A 22942-nucleotide genomic window follows, 5' to 3' on the forward strand; every position below is an offset into this window, starting at 1 on the left:
AAGTTCTCTCTGAGGGATTTAGGATTATGTCTGTCAAAACAGAGCAAGGAATTTCTCGCCATGGGCTTTCTGTAGAGCTCAGACTGGAGTCCCTCTGGGGTGGCAAAGATCATGAGATCTAGAAAGGACAGCCTGGTCTTGTTGGCTTCTACTGTGAACCGGAGAATGTCATTCCTGTTGTTCAACCAAACCTGAAAGTTCAGTAAATCCTCATGAGTACATCGCCAGATCACCAGGATATCATTGATATACCTTTTCCACAGCTTAATTGAGCTAAATTAAGGATTGGAGCTGGTGAGGACGTGTTTTTGTTCGAAGTGGTGCACGTAGAGGTTAGCCAAGCTTGGAGCAAAAATGCTCCCCATGCTTGTACCAGATGTTTGGAGGTACACTGTGTCTTCGAACTTGAAGAAGTTTTGTTTCATGGAAAAGGTGGCACAGGCCATGATGAAGCTCACCGGAGTAATGCTGTCTAAATCACGGGCCATCAGTAAAGTAGAAATAACTTCTAATGTTTTGTCTTGTGGTATTGACGTATAGAGTGATTCACGTTAAATGAGACAAGATGATCACGGTCTAAATCAAATTCTGTTTCAGGGAGGAGTCGTAGAACATCCGTGGTATCTTTGAGATACGTAGGCATCTCTTGCACCACTGGACGCAAGAAGTGGTCAACGAAGGTGGAAAGAGGCTCGAGAATGCATCCGATGCCGGAAATGTTGGGGCGGCCGGGTGGGGGCCTTTGTTGTTTATTCACCTTCGGAAGACAATAAAAGTAGGGCTTCACTGGATGTTCCATACAGAGAAAAGCAGCTTCCTGAGGAGTAACCCAGCCTTCTGATAGAGCTTCTTCTACCTTTTCATGAATGGTGTTGCGCATGCTTATGGTAGGGTCATTATCGAGGGGGCAGTATGCTCGTCTGTCATTCAACTGTCGCAAGCATTCAGTGCGATATACGTTAGTATCCAATAGGACAATGGCACCCCCTTTGTCCGCAGGCTTTATAGTAAGTTCATTGTTAGCTGCTAGGATCGCAGCGCTTCCTGTTCTGCCTTGGAAAAGTTGCAGAAGTGATCCTGGCCCTGTGAGAAGAGGATTTCAATATCTTTTTCTATTGCTTGTTCAAAGGGGAGAACTTGCGCTGGCATAGTATGGGACGGAGGATTGAATGTCGATTTATTTTTCAGACCTGTGTTGGTGTTGACTGGTTCCGTCTCAACCTGCTCCTGTTTTGAGAAGAAGAACTGTAATCTCACTTTGCAGAAAAATTTGGCCATCTCAATATGTGTTTCGAAGTGGTCATTTTTATGAGTTGGCACAAATCCTAAGCCTCTATTAAGGGCTTTCTCATGCAGACTCAATCGTAATATGCTAAGAAGACACCTAGGATACCAGGTGATCTTTTTCCTTGTCACAGCAAGATATTTATGCAGTCACTTTATCTTATCTATTTTTGCACTTTTACCCTGCAGTAGCCTAAGTTATATCTAGGTCCTGATGAAGGCAATTTGACACAGGTGTCCAACATATTTGCTGAAACATGTCTACCACTTTTTACACCCAGGCAGTTATTTGTTAAAACTGCCATTGCTGCTTTTTTAATATTGGAGGAGTGAGCAGAACCAGAATAAAATTCCACATTGCTCCCTCACCCAATTTTATTTTTACCATTTACTCACATTTTCTCTCACATGCACTGCAAATCAGTCTCATATCCACTTGTAATTTTTCATCATCCATACTTAGACCATACTGGCAACTACCCGGTGTTTGGAGGTGATTTGACCAAAGCTTCCTCGTTTACCGGTAGTTCTCCAAGTGGGTAGTCTCTAAGGAATCCCAAATTATGAATGGCGGTTCCGTGTGGAGACTGATGGGTATCCTTTCCAGATCACATTGAGATTAGGGTATCCTTCACTTGATTTTCACTTTCTTTGGTAGGACATCATAGGACAGTCAAGATACATACTTTAATGCTTTGTAGACCCATCAACACTTTCGTGTTATGTATTCATGTAGGGGAATGTGTCTTTGCTCGGTCTTTAAATTCCCCTGGGCCCCCTCCCACCTTCATGTTATTATTGATCTGGAAATGCTGCCATTCGAAAGGTCTGTAGATCTGGAGCAGTCAGACACACGGCAGTGTTCTCCAGCGAACCTATGTGTAACTACCTGGCCTAAATCAGTCAGACATTAAGAAATAACGGCCTGTCTGAGAATGTCTTGATTTAACAATAAGCAAATTCTCCTCTGCATCCCCAACCTATCGGTCATTGTAGAATGATTGTTTTTGGGAATATGCAAGTGTTGTTCCATTGTTTGCAGCAGTGTATTTGATTGCATTTGTCTACAACCCAAGCTAGATCACCTCAGAGTCCATGTGTAGTAAGAGTGGGTCGTCCGAATTGCGGAAGAATGACGATATTGTATTGTTTACGTTCAGTGGGCTCACAGCTCCTTTCTCCTCCTATTTCTAGTCCTGAATGAGACGCTGCCTCTGCTGAATACCACGGCAAATGGCTACATATTCAGTGAGTGGAACCGAGAGCCCACAGCCGAGTCCCCCTGTATCCGCTGTGCTGCCGTGGGCAATGGCGGCATTCTGAACGGATCCAAGTTGGGACAAGAAATAGACCAACATGACTATGTGTTCAGGTGAGTGAGATTCTGTCTCTCGCCCTCTTGCTCCCTGGCTGTCTTTCTCTACGTGGCCCTTTTTTGCATACTTGTCATTTTGCCTTCCTTTCCAATCTTTTTTCCCCATTCTTTTTGCATTTGCGACAAGCTGTCTTTCTCCCTATAGCGTCGTTTAATGCACAAGGGTAATGAAATGTAAAACAAGAGGGAGGACACTAGTCATGAGCCTACTGCTCCTAACCCATAATGTGTGTAAAGAAGGCAAAAACATCACAGCATATATGGAGGGGAAAATCAGAACCTTGATGTCTTACAGCTTTTAAGTTTACTCATTCCCCACCAAGGCCTTTTCATTTATTGTTAGATACAATAGCATATGTATTATCCTACATGCAAAAAAGAGCGTGCCGAGGTCAGACCTTAGCATGGATTTTAGAATAGTTTTTTGCATGGGAACGCCTACCCTGCATACATTATACCTGGCGCAGGTATAATGTGATGCAGGGTTCTACAAACTGATGCTTTGGACCCAATACGTCAGTTTGCAGACATGGAGCAGTGTGGCGCACTGATTGCACCACTGCTGCATCAAATAAAAGTAATGCGGTGGCAGCCCAAGGGGGCATGTAAATACGCTCCTTACTCTCTTACTGCACGCTGGACCCTTGTTTTCTGCATTTGTAATGCATGTTGAAGGAACAATATCTTTCTTTCTAAAGGGCTTGCTGAGCATATTACAGAAAAATATTCTGGAAGTCAAGCCATTTGGGAAAACACACTTTTAAGTGTTCTTTCAATGTACACTTTTATAATAAAAGACTTGTGGGGACTAATTTCATTATTTTGAATTTGAATTCTTTTGTGAAGGAACCAGAAGGATTCATTCATCAAAGCAACATTGATTATAATAAATAATGTCATTTTAAGGTACAAGAGATGTTTAGTAAGCTTTACATGTTCATGTATAGCATATAGTGATCATATTCAGGAAATCCTTCAGCTGCACCACCTCCACAGATAAAGACACGTCCTACGTAGAGCACCTACACATCAAGATAAAAGTCTTGTCTGCTACCCGCTCGAACCAAAATTCACTTTCGACGGAAACATCACTGACTTCATCCCCCCTTTTGCCATCGACTTTAAGAACTACATCCTACTAGGAGATTTCAACCTCCACCTGGAACGCAGAAATGACCCCAATGCAGCTGTTCTCCTCAGGAGTCTAAAGAACACGGGACTAGAGCAACATGTCAACGAGCCCACACACTCAGTTGGGCACACCCTCAACCTTGTCTTAGCCGCCTTCAATAAGATCAAATATACCACAACCACACCCCTCACATGGACCGGGCACTTCATCATCGACTTTAGAATCAACGTCCCTCGCCAAGCCAAGCCCGCCACTACGAACTTGGCCAGACGCGGATGGAGCAAAATCTTTAAATCTGGCTGGCTTGAAATGTTACACATAATCAGCCAAATGACACCTAAGACCTCAAGACCGATATCAGGCAGTTTGATAACCCGCTCACCAACTGTGCTGACTCCCTAGCACTGTTGAGACACAACACCCAGAAGAGAACCCGGGACCAAGCCAACTGGTACATGGAGGAACTCTTAGCAACAAAACAACACTGCAAACAGCTAGAAAGAAGATGCAGGACAATCCCCCAGTAAACTAACACGCATAAGTACAGATCAGCCCAGAGACGTTCCCACAAGCACATTGAGAAGCCATGAAGAAGGCACGAGCCGAGCACATCCACAACAGCTCCAACAGCAGCATAGAAAATCTTCTTGATTGTAAAAGTCTTCACATCACCTACCTCTACCACAAACAACATAAACCTTTCCTAGTAACTGTGCAGCAAACTCTCAGACTTCTAGAACAACAAGATCAAAATCATCTACAGCAACACCCTCATCCCTGACTTACCGATCAGCAACTTGAGGGATAACTCGACCACCTGGAAAACTCTAACCGCAGATGAAATAGCCAACATAATATCACCATCCTCTCCAGGTAATGTGTGGATCCCTGCCCCCAACACATCTACAACCTGGGAACCTCCCCTATCAACAAAGTCCTAACCTGTATCCTAAACAACTCCATTACCATCAAAATGTTTCCAGACAAATATTTATTTATTTATTTATTCATTTAGTTAAGAGTTTTATATTGCGCTGGCTAGACCCGGAGGTATCAGAGCGCTTTACATGAGGTTCCACAAAATTACAAGAAACTAGTGATAGCCAAGGTACTTCTAAAGAAACCCTTCGCTCACCCTACCCATCTAGTAAACTACGGACAATCTAATTTCTACCTTTTCCGGTTAAGATCATAGAGAAAGAAATCAATGGACTATTTGCCCACCATGTCAAAAAACACCAGCTCCTAGACACCATGCAAGCATGCTTTCGACCCAACCACAGCACTGAGACAACCCGCATCTCAGCCAAAGACTTCAAGATGATCCTAAACTGTGGGTACACAGCAGCCCTCATACTACTTGACTTCTCAGCATCCTTTGACACATGTCCCACCCCACCCTGATCAAAAAACTACACAACACAGGCATCCAAGCACCCACCTTCAACTGGATCTGGCCATTGCTTAACAAGAAGAACCCAGAGAGTCAACCTACCTCTCTACACCTCTGGCCCAAGAACCTCATCTGCGGTGTCCCCCAAGGATCATTCCTGAGTTCTGTATTTTTCAACATCTACATGACCCAGCAACCTGACCTCACCAGATCTCACAACATCAGCATACTCTTCTATGCAGACAACACACAACTTATACTTTTCCTGTCGGAAACCAAAGGCAATTTTGCTGTTACCACATAGCTGAAGTCTAACTGCCTCAAACTAAATGCAGACAAGACAGTAGTAGAGGTCTTCGGAAGAGAAACATTGTGGCCTACCAAACCCATCCCCCAGTGGTGGCTCATAGAATTTTAAAGCGATGGGGCTTTAAAAAAATTAACGACTTTTGGCACATGTGTGAGCTAAGCAGGTGAGCCTGATGTTTTCAAGAGTACTCGGGGGGATTCTTGACTCGAGAAAATGTTTAAAAATTGGTGTATACAGATGCAATTTTAGGTCTTTGAATAATTCTCTCATAAGAGACAGCTGCCTCTCCACCTGCAGAGCACCTGGGTAATCTCAGTGGTGATTAGCGCACTAATCAAATAAGCATAACATGACATGTGTCATCAAGATGTGTAATCACAGAGTATTAAATGTTAACTATGTTTCAGTTCCACCCAAAAAATCAGAAACTAAGCCAATCAACCTCATAAGGCGCATACATGTGAAGTTAGAGGTAGTTAAGTTGCAGATAGGCATTGATTTTGATCAGCATTTCACTTATATCTTAATATAATTCAGTTTTAGGAAACTCAACTCATACTAAAGACAGAAAGCATTAGTTATACAGAGGTGGGGTATTGTTAGAACTGGTGTGGTATTACCCCAAACATTTGTTTTCACCCCTCCTGTTTTACTGAATTTGTTTTTGTTGATTTTAGGACTTTGTGCACTTTACTACTGCTACCCAGTGCTAAAGTTCTTTGGCTCTCTCCCTCAAACATAGTACAATTGACCTACACCTTATTGGCACAATTAATTTACTCATAAGTCCCTAGTAATTTGAACTACATGTACCCAAGGTGTGTAAATGAAAAGCTACTAGTGGGCCTGCGGCACTCATTGTACCACCCACTAAGGTAGCCTTTTAAAACATGTCCCAGGCCTGCCACTGTAGCCTGTGGTGCAGTTTTAAACTGCAGTTTTAACCTGACAAGATTAACCTTTTGCCAGGCCTAAAGCGAAACCTTCCTTTCAATGCATATAAGTAATCCTTTTAAAGGCTCATAGGCCAGAGTACATTGTTATTTATAACGTAGGACAGCTGTATTTACATTTTATGTGTCCTGGCAGTGTAAAACTAATAAAGTTGTTTATCTTCATTTACAATCCCTCCCATTTACTAACACTGGCATACTGTATTACATTTTATAACTTTTAACTTTGTATTAGGAGCAGATGGCAATATACTGTTTACATTCAAATTAATTGGAATTTAAAATCCTCTTTAATAATCAAATCGGATTCAAAGTTATAATTCTGCAAATGCCACTTTTAGAGAGTTGGTATTTTCTTTAACTATTAGTGCCTTCTGCCAGTGTCCTGGGTCACATGACTGTGAATGTTTCCAATCAGTAACACAAAGGTGATTTAGATGTGGACAGAATGTGCCTCCGGAGCCACCCCTCAGAACACTCCTGGACCTGTGGAAGTTACAGAAGAAGGACTGCCTTTCTGCTTGAAGGACTGTCTTAATGTCTGAGAATGAAGACTGGACTTGCTTGTCTTCGTTGCAGGCTAACCCATGTTAGAATAAGGGCTAGCTAGCTCACCTTTTGTGTGAGCTAAAGGGACACAAACAGCTTTAGAGGCCTCCCTGCAACTACCCAGTTGACCAGCTGCTGCAGGATTGCCTGGACCTGCAACTGGACCTGCTTGAGTCCTGCTGGCTTCTGCTGGAGTGAGTCCCTGATCCACAAGGGGTGCCTCCCCAGGTCATGGACCATTGGGCGGCATCAGAGTGTACTCCTCAAGAGAAGGTGAAAATCCTAGAGTTTGTGCTCCTCCTGACCTGAAATGGGCCAGTACATGTCAAGACTCTGTCACTAACATGAAGCTCCGATGAGACCTGCTCTTTGAGTTTCGACTGTAAGCCAGCAGTGACCAGAAATGCAAGACTTGCACTTCATGCTGCAGCAACAACAACCTGCAATGACTGCCATTCGAAGCTACAGCAACAAGCATCCAGGACGCCAGACCATTTCCTCGCCCTATAGCGACGACCGTCCGCAACAGCCTGCGCTTTGCACTACAGTGACGACTTTCTGCAACGCTCAGAGTCCAACTTGCAGCATCCTCCAATGTAAACAGAACACGTCATGCTGGACTTAAAAGGTAATTTTTTAACAGGGGTTGCTTGATCTCTGTAGCCGACCTGTGCCCCATTGCGGTTGACATGGACATGTGACTTTCCCGCGGTCGACGTTTGACAAATTGAATGCAAGTGGAGCTTTGTGCTTCTAAGTGCTATTTCACTTGAACCTGAATATCTCCAGTTCTATTGACTGGATTAATATCATTCTGATATCATATTATTTATTAAAACTTACTCTATTTTACTTAATTGGTTTGGGATTTTTTCTTGTATTGTGTGGTTTCCCTTTATTACTGGCTCTGGATTGAATAAATACTTTACACAGTGCCTCTAACTTAAGTCTGCCAACTTTTGTGCCAAGCTACCAGAGGGTTAAGCACAGATTAATTTAGTGACTTTTGTAGTTCACCCTGGCAAGGACTGTGGTTGTTGCCTGAGCGGGGTTTCATCCCCTTCAACCAGTAACCCAGTTTCTTGCAGGTATGTCGATTCACTGTTTAAGTTATATGCAGGATGCACATGGCAGAATAGAAAATGCTTTCCAGTGTGCCTATTTTTGCTCAATCCAGCATGGGAGAGGAGCCTTCTCCAGTGCATCACAATATCCAGTAGGCATGCCATCAGGGCAAGAAGGCTTTGTTCCATAAAGATACTTCTGTCCATAGTTGCATTGATTCCTAAAAAGGAAATCCTTCCTGGTTTATCCAAAGAATCATCTAGATTTGCTATATAAATGAATGGTCATCTCTGTATATTGACACCCTAGTCCAATCTTTTCTCTTGATCCAACATGCAAGCAGCTAGATTACAAGTACAAAGAGAAGAGAAAAATGAGGAGCAATTTGGTCTTAGTACAGGAGCTAGGACCAAATTAACTTTTACTCAGGTTAGGGTGACTACATAGAGTAAGAAGGCCCAAAGATAAACTGCCACCTAGCTGCGTTTTCAGAGACTCGCAAATATCATGCTCATTTAACGGATTGGAACAGGTTCTCAGCACCAAAGTAGAGAAAAATCAGCAGTGCCTCCAACCTTCAAGCGTGTTCTAGACAGCAGAGCATTTGGTGCAAGTTAAGTCTTTTGGACCTACAAGGCAAGAATCTTCTTTGTCTGAATGGACCAGAGAGGTGATAACCCAATGTAGATGATTAGCAAGCAATATTAGCCAGCAGTTTATCATGTATCTCTCAGTGAGAAAGGTCTGTTTGAGCAAAGTCACCTGCAGGCTTCCTATATTTATGTATCAGCACAATTGTGGTTCTTTGTGATCACCTGGGCTTGAAGAACCACACAATTCGTCCCTCAGCCTGACTGGCATCCTCCTGGGTATTACTCAGATGCAAACTCCTTAGGACCCTAAGCCTTCCTATTCTTCAGCTTCAACATAGCCTCAGGCACTTCTCCTGTAAGCTCAACCTCCCAAAAATTCCTCATCATCTAGTTTAACCTAGGGTTGGGAGTTCCTTTACAAAATCCAAGAGGCATATCTCATCAGTCACCTGTTTTGATCTATAGATGGTTCAATAATATAGAGCAAATTATTCTGCAATTTCCATGATCTTCACCACCTGGCCACTAAGCCATTCCTCACCCCACAGATCTATCTAAGCCCTTTTCCCATTTTGGCCAGTTGAGCAAGGAGCTTACCAGCTTTATTGTTCACACCATAAAAACACGCTGTTTACCCAAAAAGCTTTCTTCCATCATACTCTTCAGAATCTGCTGGATTTCAAGCTAGAACAAGGCCAGCCACTGGAAATAAGTTGTTTGTTTAGTATCTTCATTTTCTGGGACAAATGATTTTTGCATCCAAACTCCTGACTATTGCTGAGCCCCTGAGACACACCCTAAAGTCTCCCCAAACTGATGAACTAGATCCCATCCACCCCATGTTTTCCTTAAAATATTGGTCAATGACCAATTCAATATAGACCACCATTTCTTTGTCCACTAGCTCCCAAACACTGAAGCACCAGGTGTACCACCAACTAGCTAGTATAAATAGGAGAACTGAGATGACGATGAATAGTCTGAGGTACGACTTGCCAAATAACTAGTATTCCTACATCTCGGACAGAACATTAAGGAATGCAACTAGTAATCTATCATTGAAAACAACCCATTGGATACAAAAAAGAAGGAAAACTATTTGTCTCCGGATCAGCCAAACATGCAAAAGCCTCCGGGCTCCAGTCTTGCCTTGCCCCCTCCAACCTGTGCAGTGAGTTTTGAGCAGGCCAGACCTTCATCCATAAATAAAGGATTTATCCCCCAAATGCAAACAATGATGGGTGAGCTTTAAAAGTAGAGCACCAACCCGATCCAGCATGAGATTTGGAATCAATGGAAGGAGGTAGTGGAAATGTAACCCCATTTTTTCCTTAACTCAGGACCCCACGACTGTGGCACAGCTTCCATGTGGGCCTATTCTGATCTTTATCTCAAGGAAGGAGACTCATTTCTTTACCAGGATAGCCACAGGTTGGACCAAGAGTTGAAGCTGGAGTGAACTACCAGGTGTATCAACCCTTCTCCAGGACTGTGCACCTATTACCCACCGGATGAGTCTTCTCCACAAAAATAATATCAGGTCCATGCCAGCGAAGGAAAATGTACACTGCAACATGTTTAATATAATGGTCAAGCCCATTCATATTCTTGGGAAAAATCTAAAGTATGCCATGTTCCTACGCCATATACAACAAAAATGTAAGGTGTGTAAGAAATTCCACATGTCCTGTGAGGAAACCATGTGTGAGCTTGATCATTAAAAAACAGGAAAACGTGAATCACCAATGACCCCTCACTCTAAAACCTTATACAGTGTGCCTAGAACTACCATCTACCCATTTGTGATTGTATGGTATTGTACTTGTATAGCGTTTACTACCCCTGCCAAGGCGTCAAAGCATTTTTCAGCAAATAGCATGCTACTCTGGAACCCAGAAAGGATTAGTGGTTGATTAATACTCTGACATTTTAGTTAATTTGAGATGTGAACATGTGAGCCTGTTATTTGGAATGAGATAGGATAATATAATAGGGGGATAGAAAAGGGAAGAGTCTAGAAATTGCTCATTAGGCATGTCATCTGAACACCAAAAATTCAAGATCAATGAAAATGAAAATAACTCACTGTTCCTAATTTTGGGGAGGGGCAGAGTAACTGAAGGAGAGTAGAAGAGGCCACCTCCCAGTCCCTACCATCCAACCGGACGCAAGTAGTCGAATATGCATTTTAAAAACAACACCAAGCATTATCACAGAGAGTCATTACCTACGGGTCGACTTAACCCATATGTCCCCTCAGCATGCAAAGCAACTCTTCAGAAGAGCCATTTGGGACAGCATCCTTCCATTACGTTGATGAAGTGAGCTTCAGTCTTCCTCTACTGTGTAACTATTGGGATCTTCATTTATCTCTTGGTGATAATGGCACATGTCTGATGCAGCTTGTGAAGCCCCATCACCAACGGAGCTGAGGCGGCAGCAGCTGCAGTTCACAAGTGAGGCAAATTGAGAACAGGGTTTCCGAGTCTTCAGATTCACTGCTCTCACCCCCCACAATGGCAGGCACCAGAGACACAATCAAAGACAGACTGGAAGCAGCAGTGAGTATTTTATATCCCATATTCCATTGTTGTAGTTATCTCATTATAGTTTCGAAGTTATGCCTCCCCTGCTGCCTACCCTGCTGCACCACCTAGGTGAAAGCAGGCAAAAAGAGAATCTTGACATCATTCAGAAAAAGAAGACCAAGATATCTGTAGGATCTTATCTCTATCATGAAAATTAAACACTCTGACTACAGTAGCTCAGAGTGAAGAATTCCTTTAAGGCTTGGGTATTGGCTTCCTGGAGGACCTTTGCACGGAAAAAAGAAGTGGTTAGAACACATCTACTTCATAATCTATCTCCAACCCCGCACAATGAAAACATCATTAAACCTCTAAGAGCCCTCTGCTGCCTCTAGTCTTCCTGCAAGTTCTAGGGATACCAGCTAAAGCTTGGAAACGTTTTCTCTGAGGCCTTTTTGTAGTACATTACAGCAAAACATGAGAATACTACACTTTTAAATCACTTGAAGTTTTATGCATGACAAAGACTGAGCTGGTGTAGGTCTGCTCATTGTCCTTGGCTGCCCCAGGAAGGGGCTACTGGCAGTAGCCACGTTCTCACCCAGCGCAGTTTAACACACCGTGAGGTTTCTTGTTAGGAGCATCCAGTTAGGAGTTAAAAAGCACAGACAGATAAAAGCCCTCCTTGGCAATCTGATGGTCATGAATTGGTGATAGAGATTTATGTAGATAAGTCAGGCATCAAACTCCCTCACACCAGGAAGAGAGATAGCCAGGCCAACAAATCCTTAAAATGAATCCAAATGGAATCAAGCTGCAAGAGGCGATCAAGGACAAAAATAGAAAATATCTTAGTGATGAATGTGATGAAAATAGGGAGCGAACGTACTGCAACACATTTTCCTCTTGTGTTTTCCTTTATATATGATTCTTACAGGAACTGAAATCAGAGGAAAGACGTATGCTTCATCTTGAATGGGGAACCTCCCAAACCGTTCTCTAAACAGTCCGCCACCTTGGAAAAGGCAGTTCATGGGCTTCATTATGTCTTTTACCTCAGAATTATGGCAACTGCTAAGCCCATGAAGAAGAAGACCACATTTGACATCCTTTGACTACTCCCAGATTCTTCATCTTCACCACCAGCAACCCAACAATACCAGCACTTCAGCGCAGAACAATCCTCCTGGTGAACGAGATCACAAAAACATCAGCACAAGGGTGATTAGTGGATCCTGGGAGTGCCAGAGGTCAGCGAGGGCCAAACTTTGTAGTGCAGAGTAGTGCCTCATCTTGATGAGGATGCACTCCAATGGCTAGAGGTGAGGAAGAACAGGGGAAAAGCCGATGTTAGCGCCGGGTGTTTATGATGTATCAGTGGAATGCCAACAAGGCTGAGAAGTCACGCTTCTGCCCGAAGAGGATGTTGGTAACGTCTGCCAAGGCAAGGTGTGGTACAGCAGCCCACCACATGGCAGCCAAGCTTGTTGTCTCCTTAGTAATCACACTACTTTGGAGATACTGACAACTAGAGTTGGGTCACTATTTGGCAACCCCACTAATGGGACTATTACTTTATTAACACTTAGAACCCTGCTAAAGCGTCTTCAATAAAACTGTGCCTGGTATGTTTATTGCAGCACTGGAGAGACATGGTAGAAAAATCATTCACCATAGACCTGCCTGTCTGGATACAGAATTAACCTTTTTCTCTTGTTCTGGGTCTGGTTAAGCTATGCTTTGGTGATACAATGATGGCTGTGACCATACCATGAGTCACAACAACAGAGTAAAGTAAAAAATATGCCTTCCTATAAGAGGGTGGCCAGCAAGGAAGTGTAATCCCGCTGTTGTTGTCCAGTCGAAATCAGGCTCTGAACTCGCAATGGAGATGTCTGGCCACTGTCCATGACTCAAAGGCTGCCCTTGATATGAAGATTGATACTGATTCTTCTGCAAGCAGACTCCTCCAACAAAATATCAGTGGGTGTTGTCATATATGGCGTGAGGTGGATGCTGCACAAATGTGATCCAAGACATAGTTGCTAACTGTGAGCAGGACCTGGCTTCACCTATAGCCCACTCCCTTGCTATCCCAGCCTGTGTCAAAATACTGGTTGCACTAGAACTCATGGCCACTGGATCTTTCCAGAGGGTCTCCTCTGACAAAGTTTGCATCTCACAGGCAAGCCAGTCGCACTGCTTTTTTCCATACTGAGATGCATAAACGGAAAAGTGCCACCGTCACTGGTAGGAAGAGAATTGTATGCCTTTGCCCCCTTCCCTTCTGTCCTAGGTGCTACTGACTGTCCACATGTAGCACTTCAGTTACCTCACAATACACCACACCTTTTCCTCTACAAACGCTGCTGGCACTCCATTAATGTGCACGTTGGCTGCGATGGTAGGGGGTGCTTCACTGATGTGTATGCTGCCTTTCAAGGAAGCACACACAGAAGTCTCCTCTTGCACATCATTTGGTTTGTGGGCATTTTGGTGATGTGGCTATTGGTAAGTAACTTACAGGACAGAGAAGGGTAATTGTACCGCACTGCCAGTGCACCACTGGTAGGGTATTATTTACCGCACTCATTGATGGAATATTACCAGTTCACAGGGCAGGGGCCAACCCCCATCCAGAATGTACAGCACCAATCATGGTATTTGGCTGGAAATAACCTATTCAACACTGTTGTAATTAAAAGTCCTTGAGCCAGGTGTATATATAACAGGCTGGATTTAATGAAGCTTAGTTCCAAGTTAAGTTTCAAGTAGATAAGTATAAGATAATAAAACCCCACCAGGAGCAGCCTCCCTGCCGCTCAGCCTGCCTGCCATCAACTGCCACTCCACACACAAGCCAGGCACCCAAGATTCTATGATGTCATCAGGCATTCAAAGACCCGCACCCGCTGAGCAGCAGGGAAGTCACACAAGCTAATTATAACAAACACCCAGTGGCTGCACATTAGCACCCCTGAGTGAGTTTATTTACTTACTACTCACCACTGGTGAGCACTACGACGTGTGTCACCACATTAGTGGACTATTCGATATTAACATATTCAGGATACTGGCCATTATATCCCTGCATCAATCACATCCTTATGAAATCTCTGTATCTGCTGAGGGTCAAAATACCATCATTAATATAGGATAACCAACAAATTACTTTATGTCAATATGCTTTCATTTACTATAAACTCTTGTTTATTATAAAACACAAAAAGTTTTCTTTACAGTCACTACTTTTTAATTACTCTTAGCAGTGGTTTCTCTTCTTTCACTGGGGACACATTGCACTCACATGTTACATCTGTGTTGTGACAATGACTGTTGGATAATGGTTCTGGATAAAAGACTATGCTTGTAAAATAAGGAGTGTGTTGGTTGTATGTTTCATTGAGATGGAAAGCTTTAAAAATGCATACTTCATTTGTGTTGAATATTGCGCATACATGATACCAATGAGAACCACTGTTGATGAATAATTGCTAGTTACTCAGGTTACCATAGGTTTAAGGGTTGCTATTGTTTCATAAATACAGTTATTGGTAAGTAACAACTCAAGCTGTGCCTACATATGTATCTCTGCGTTACATCTCAAACATAATAAATAATCAGTACAATACAATATACACACATTACCTTGACACACATGGCATATAGGTAAGCATGATTTTTTTTAAAAAAAAAGATATTTGTAGTGATTTTTTTACACATACAAACATCTCACAGTTTTTTTGCATCAGTATTCACATGCACTTTTCTCGATTTTTAACATTGGTGTCTGGCTTTGTCCTTTGGGTACTCTTATGCAGCGGAATACTCATTGTCCTTTCAAACATGTGCTTCCTACTACTGATATTGTCCGTTTTATGCCAGTTTGGTTCAGTTGTCCATTCAGTTCTAGCATTTGTGCTATTATTTCAAACATTGCTTACAACCACCCTACCAACTATTCCTCCCTCCCCTGGGTCCCTCCCCTACACTCTCCACTGGTGTGTCCTTCTTCATCACAGTTAACAAAACAAATCATAGTAAACAATATGTCATTAGGGAGTGCCTCTCCTCTGCATCTGAGCTAGATGGTCTGGACCCGTTCAATTCCCTTTTTCGCAACAACGGTTCCCGATAGCGCTAAGAGTCCCATTATGGTCCCTCGATTCAGGATGTGTCCGTTGGTGTATCTGTTGAGTCCCCGTCCGACCCCGTTCGTTAGCAACAGCAGCCCAACCATAGCCTTGCATGCTTTCGCAGCCTACAGCGCCTTATCACTTTTGACTCTCCTAGCCTGCTGGAACCGTACCATACTCTCACCAGCTGCCCATTTGGTTGGTTCTGCCTTCCACCGCTCAATGCTGGAACCCTGCTTGGATTTACAATGCATCGTTAACTCCCTTTTGGCTAATAGCAACCCCAGGTCTAAAAACGTACTCGTGATTTTCGTCCTAGCCGTATGAGGAAACCAATGTAGCATGCACATCCCCATGTCTGGCTCTATTCGCCTGTCGGTTACCTCACATAGGGTATCTATCACTTCCTCCCAATATGTTCCCAGTTGCGGGCAACTCCACATGAACAGCTCACCTCCTCACTCAACAACTCCACCCCAACCATCGCGGAAAACGACGACCCCAACACCGCAGCCCGAACCCTGCATAGATCGATCTCGGACAGCACTAACACCATAGCCCCCCTCAAGAAAAACAAAAGCCGCCTTGAAAAGGCCTGGAGAAACACCAAATCCACAGAAGCCCACAACAACTTCAGAGCCGCCACTAACGCCCACCATCAACTCATCAGAGAAACGAGGAAAAAAGCGATTGAAGACAGAATCTCCACCCACGCACACAACAGCAAGGAACTCTTCAGCATCATCAAGGAGTTCGCCCAACCCACCAGCGAGTCTACCGACATCCCTCCCTCACAAGACCTCTGCGACAAACTCAGCATCTTTTTCCACCACAAAATCAAGAGCATCTACGACAACTTCGACGAAGACAACCAACACACTGAACCCTCACCAACCACCCCGACACCCGGAAACCAGCGATTGATGACTGGACAGCCCTCACCACCGAAGACACACTGAAGACAATAAAGTCAATCCACTCAGGGGCCCCCACGGACCCCTGCCCCCACCACATCTTCAACAGAGCCGCCAACACCATCGCTCCCATGCTCCGCCAAACCATCAACCGCTCCCTGGCGACCGCCTCGTTCCCCGACGACTGGAAACACGCCGAGGTCAACCCCCTCCTAAAGAAACCCTCAGCGGACCCCACCGACCTTAAAAACTACAGACCCATCTCCCTGCTCCCGTTCCCAGCGAAAGTCATCGAGAAAGCCATCAACAGCCAACTCGCCACATTCATTGAAGAACACAACATCCTCGACTCCTCCCAATCCGGCTTCAGAAAAAACCACAGTACGGAAACCGCCCTCCTCGCCGCAACAGACGACATCCGCACCTTACTGGACAAAGGAGAAACAGTAGCCCTCATCCTCCTTGACCTATCAGCGGCGTTCGACACAGTCTCCCACCGCACCCTAATACGCAGACTCTACGATGCAGGAATCCAGGACAAGGCCCTCGACTGGATCTGCTCCTTCCTCTCCGGCAGGACGCAGCGGGTCAGACTCCCCCCTTTCCTCTCGGACCCCACACCGATCACCTGCGGAGTCCCCCAGGGCTCCTCCCTCAGCCCGACGCTCTTCAACGTCTACATGGCTCCACTTGCCCCCATCGTCAGAACCTACGGACTCAACATCGTGTCATATGCAGACGACACCCAGCTCATCCTCTCCCTATCCAACTAGCTCAACACGGCCAGACGCAACTTTCGAGAAGGCATGGAAGCCGTCGCCAAATGGATGAAAAACAGCTGCCTTCAACTAAACACCAACAAAACAGAAGTACTCATCATGGGCCCAAACCCCAATGCCTGGATCGACACCTGGTGGCCCACCGCCCTCAGAAACCCGCCAACCCCCACAGACCACGCACGCAACCTGGGAATCATCCTGGACTCCGAGCTCAAAATGGACCGCCAGATCAACTCTGTCTCATCTTCCTGCTTCCACACCCTCCGCCTCCTTCGTAAGACCTTCAAATGGATCCCCCTCGAACACCAAAAGACAGTCACTCACACCCTGGTCACCAGCAGACTCGACTACGGCAACGCACTCTACGCCGGAATAAACAAAAACCTCATCCGCAAGCTACAGAACATCCAGAACACCGCCGCAAGACTGGTCCTCAACCTGCCAAAACACTGCCACATCTCCCAGCACCTGCGCACACTCCACTGGCTCCCCGTCGAGGCGAGAATCACCTTTAAGATGCTCACCCACGCACACAAGGCCCTCCACGGCACCGGACCAGCATACCTGAACAGCCGACTCAAATTCCACGCACCCCAAAGGACCCTACGATCAGCCCAGCTTTCCTACGCCGTGGTCCCCCCCACCAGAAAGACCAGATCGGGAGGCCGCTCCTTCTCCTTCCTCGCGGCCAAAGCATGGAACGCCCTTCCGCTCCACCTCAGACAGACAACATCGCTCCCCATCTTCGCAAGAAACCTCAAAACCTGGCTCTTCGACAGACCCCCTCCTTGATGGAATGGAACCTGCACCCCCCCAACCCCCCCACCCCTAGCGCCTTGAGACCCTTACGGGTGAGTAGTCGCGCTTCAACAAACTCCTGATTGATTGATTGACACCATGTGGATAAATTCCACCTCCAACGAGTTGCAACGGGGGCACCTGGCTGTATCGACATTAAAATACTTATTTATCCTTGCTGGAGTCAAGTACGCCCTATGTAAAACATAGAAGTGGATCAGCTGAAATCGAGCATTGCGCGTGCTCTTCCATGCTCTCTCTACTATGTTTGACCATGTTGTGTCAGGGATCTCCCAACCCAGGTCAGCCTCCCATTTCCTTTGCAACTGGCTCAATGTCTGCATCCCCTCTGCCACCTGTCACCTGTATAGGCATGTTACAGCTTCATGGGTCCCCACTGCCATCACCACATATTGGCATGCTAAAGATGTCTCCGGCTCCAATAACCCTCCTCCCCAATGGCGCTGGATTACAGTTACGAGGGCTGTGTGTGGTAAGAAGTAGCCTCTGGGTAGTCCATATCTATCTTGCAGTGTCTGATAAGGTAAGAGAGTGCCCCCCTCATAAAGGGCCCCCATTTATTTTAGTTATTTATTTATTTATTAAATTTAGTTAAACGCTAACAATTGCCCATGGGCGTCTCGGCGCTGCGACTTCTGCAAAAATTCTCCACAACTGATTCTTTAGGGGTTTACTGATAAAACAGCCAGGTTTTCAGCTTTTTACAGAATGACAAAAGGGAGGGGCTTGTCCTGATCGACTGAGGCAAGGTGTTCCACAGTTTTGGTGCCGTGACCATGAAGCAGCGATCTCCCCAAGAGACGGTCTTAGTGCGTGGCACCACTAGTTCGTTGAGGGTAGTGGATCGAAGTAGTCTGGGGGGGCAGTAGGGTGTCAGCTGGTCTTTAAGGAACTGAGATCCTTGTTTATGCAGTGCTTTATATACGATGCATAAAGTCTTGAACTTGATCCGGTTTCTGATTGGGAGCCAGTGATAGTTTCTGATTGTATCGGTGATGGGCTTATGTTTGGGGATTCTGGAAAGGAGTCTGGCTGCCCCATTTTGTACGGTCTGCATTTTGTTGATTACACGGATCTGGGCATTGGCAAATAGGCCATTGCAGTAATCCAGTGAGGATAACACCAGGGAACTTATCAGGGTTTTGCCGGCACTGTCAGGTAGGAAGGGGATCATTTTCCTTACCAGTCGCAGCTTGTGAAAAGCTGTGGCCGCTATTTGGTTGGCATGGGCAACATAGTTAAGGTTATCGTCAAAGACAACTCCCAGGTTCCTTACTTTAGGAACAGGTTTAGGCAGGGTTCCGAAAGATGCGGGCCACCAAGCGGGCGACCAGCTTGGGGCTAGTTGTCCAAATATGACAACCTCTGTCTTTTCAGAATTAAGTTTTAGACAATTGGAGGACATACCTGCTTTAAAACTCTCGGTCACCCTTTCTCCATCATTTTTGATGGCCAGGACTAACTGAGTATCATCTGCATATGAGGTAAGGCTCATCCCATGTGCTTGGATGATTTTAGCTAGGTCCGACACGTAGATATTAAAGATTGTCGGACTAAGGGATGAGCCTTGTGGGACCCCGCAAGGCAGAGACAGATTAGCCGACTGGAACGGTCCCAGGGTGACAGTCTGTGTTCCATCACTTGCAGCCCCTGTTCCTCCCTTATCGCCAGTGCTGACCAATTCCCCCCATATGGTAGAGCTGTGCACATACCCAAAGGAATCTCTGGTGCATAAGGCCTAATGACTCCACCCCTTCGTTGGCACCGTATCCAGCACAAGCGCAGCACCCTCTCCTCATGGGTCAATGAGCCAAGCCTCAGTTGCTGACTGAGTATAAGAAATGATAGAACGTGCCGCGGGATCCACCGGCCTGTCGGGTCATCTGGGCCCCTAAACTCTCTCGCCACTGCTTAAGTAAGCCACTACAGTTGGGCTGCTAGGTAATAGAGTTCAAAGTCCGGGACCGCCCAACCTACCTCGGCCTGGGGTCGCATCCTTATTGTCAAAGCCAACCGCCTTCTGCCATTCCACCATATGAACCCCCGTCAAGGATCGGAGGGTTTTGGAGACTGAGCCTGGTATCCAAATCGGCAGTGTCCTGAAATAATACAGCAGCCGAGGTAATGCTACCATCTTAAGTAGTGCCACTCGACCACCACTGACAACGGCAATGTGCCCCAGAATGCTATGCTCCTTTTGATCCCTCTCAGCGCCTTTCCCACATTACCCTCAAGCAGGTCCTCTTGCGTATGGTATATATTAGTTCCAAAAAAAGGCAAGCAATGAGGCTCCCATCGTATTACTCCCACCGTAATATGACTTGCCGCCGTCTGCTTCATAGGAAACAGGCAAGTCTTTTCCCAGTTGACCCAGAGCCCAGACACTGCGCCGAACGTACGCAGCAAACGCCTTTGCTCCCATCAAAGCCTCTTCTATATTGGCCAGAAACATATAGTACATGTCCCAGCGCAGTGCCAGGCCAGCATAGCACTTCCCGGACCTGGCGTGGGCAGCCAGTTGTTTGATTGCAAGAGCAAACAGCAATGGGGACAGTGAGCACCCCTGTCGTGTTCCTCGCCCAACTGAGCACGCTAATGAAACAGTCGCCCAGTTCGCACTCGGGCTGTCGCTGAGATGTAGAGTGTCTGGGTCCACCCAACGAAGGCCTCGCCCAAGCCCATCACTTGCATAACCCAAAATAGGAACAGCCACTCCAGGCCATCAAAAGCTTTTTCAATATTGACCGAAAAGGACCGCTGCACCTGGCACCACACTATGGTCCTCCTCCAAAATACGAAGCAGCCGCCGCACGTTGCCAGAAGTGTTAGGCGTGGGAATGAAGCCCGCCTGGTCCTGGTGGACCGGCTGTGTCATACATGGGAGGAGCCGCGCAACAAGGATCCTGCTCAAGATTTTATAGTCAGTGGTCAACATCGAGAGTGGGCGATATGCTGTCATGTCAGTAGGTTCTTTCCCAGGTTTCAACAAAGGGAAAATACTAGCCTCTCGAGTGGTCATCGGTAACTTTCCTACTTTCCGGGCCTCCTGATATCGCCAATAATCGTGGAGCTAAGCAATCTACATATGTTGAATAAAATTCTATTGGCAGGCCATCCACCCCCGGAGTTTTATTACACGCCATATGCTTAATCGCGCACCGGATCTCTCAGAGCGTGATCTCCTGCCCTAATAGGTCCCTTGTTGTGTGTGTGTGCTCCAATTCCCCCGTCGGGGCCATCAATCCCAATATAGGTAATAATAATAATAATAATCCACATTTGTAAAGCGCACAATCACCCGTAAGGGTCTCTAGGCGCTGGGGGCCATCGGGAAGATTAAGCAAGCTATTGCCCAGAGTCACATGGTGCTGGGCTAATCTGCAGCCGGCCCTGGGGATCGAACCGTGATCCCCAGATTCCGGAGTCAGTCACCCTGGCCGCGGCCCCACCCCCCGGGGATCGGGGGATCAGGTTAGCTAGCCACACCAGCAGTGCGCTCGCTTTATTCCCCTCTGCAAGCACTCTCACTCGATATGCCCTGTGATCAAAAGAGCGGAACCTCTCCACCTGAGCTGCCACTGCCTCTCTGGCCTCCAAGACCTCCTTCTGTGCCCCCAAGTCCTCAGGTCGCGCCCTTTCAGCCTCACGCAATCTGCGCTCTGCTGCTTCAATGTTGTGTAATAGCGTTTTCCGCACTCCCACCATTTTGGTAATACATAGGCCCGCACTACTACCTTGAAAGCATCCCATTCCATTGCCACTGTTGTTGCTGTGCCCTCATTTTCGGCAAAGTACTGAGTTATACCCGTGTCATGGTCCTTGCAGAAGGCTGGGTCTGCCAGCGCTTCTGGTCACAGCGGCCAGGTCGGTATTACCGCTCTCTCTCTGATCCATCTTATCTGTACCAACAGTCGGTAATGATCCGACACTGTTCTAGGGAAGTATTCGCTATGGACACCCCTGGCATAGATGTCAGGTGTACACAGTATTGCATCAAGTCGCATATGTAACTCATGAAGGCCAGAATAATAAGAGTAGTCCCGCTCCTCCAGATGATGCTCTCGCCATGTGTTCACTAGCATCAAGTTAGTCTGCCATGCACATCTAGCCTTGAAGATTCTATGTATTGGAGCATCAGGGAGCGGAGGGTGAGATCTATCCATCTCTACATCTGCTATCGAGTTAACGCCTCCTTCCATCAATATCGAACCGGTCAGGTAAGGCGCTAATTTCCCTGACAGGTGACCAAAGAAAGAAACCTGATGCACATTTGGGGCGTAAATGCTACCTAGCGTCACATCTTCGCCATTCAAGCAACCTGCCACCATCACAAACCTCTCCTCTCGGTCCACTAGTTGTTGCATCGGTTGGAATGGGATTCCCGCTCTGACCCATATCAGTACACCCCTAGCGAATACCGAAGAAATCAAGTAAAACAGTTGCCCCCTCCATCTACGCTGCAGGCCAACCCCTCAGTCCGAGTGATGTGCGTTTCCTGGAGAAAGGCTACGTGGGTTCCCGCCTCACCAAGTAAGCATGCACCTTGTGGCGTCGCAGCATTGTGTGGAGCCCCCGCACATTTCAGGTAACACATTTCAAATCAAGTATCGCCCCCATGCTGCGGCCAATTCCTCCAAAATACCATCCCCCTACATTGGAACACACCAGTGAATCCATCTATCCCAACCAAACCCCAAAACTGTCCCCAACTCCCTCACCCCAAAACAGGCGCTACAACGCTAGTACCCATCCAAACTTCTAATCTACTTTTATTTCAGTGAAAACCAAGGAACCACACCCACACAAAATTAGGGGAGTGGGCCCGGAGCCTCAGAGGGTCGACCGTCTAACCTTCCTACAGTTTGCTCCGTACCCCTCAAGAGATGTAGGCAGCCCCATCTGGGGAAACAATATAGCGGGACCACCACAATATATACTCATCTGGCTGTATTAGTCCCTCCAGCCACCAACACTTGGCCGCTAGCTGGATCAGAGGGAAGCACCCCAGGGGCAGAGCCAGCTACCTTCTCCATCCGGCAACCTTTCTAGACAGTCCATAATGTTATGCGTCGACGATCTCACCTGCTGTCCCAGCCGTCACATGTGGCAAGC

The 22942-nt window shown here is 46.1% G+C and overlaps 1 protein-coding gene across 1 annotated transcript in view; it reads left to right on the forward strand.

Moving 5' to 3' along the window:
* Nucleotides 1-22942, forward strand: part of LOC147702408 (alpha-N-acetylgalactosaminide alpha-2,6-sialyltransferase 2-like) — a 505792-nt gene that overhangs the window by 268852 nt on the left and 213998 nt on the right. Inside the window, exon 4 of the mRNA XM_086931027.1 lies at nucleotides 2479-2656. Coding sequence (XP_086787153.1) covers nucleotides 2479-2656 — 178 coding nt within the window. The remainder of the gene's footprint in view (nucleotides 1-2478; nucleotides 2657-22942) is intronic.

Source organism: Lissotriton vulgaris, chromosome 7 (genome assembly GCF_964263255.1).
Source record: "Lissotriton vulgaris chromosome 7, aLisVul1.2, whole genome shotgun sequence".
NCBI lineage: Eukaryota > Metazoa > Chordata > Amphibia > Caudata > Salamandridae > Lissotriton > Lissotriton vulgaris.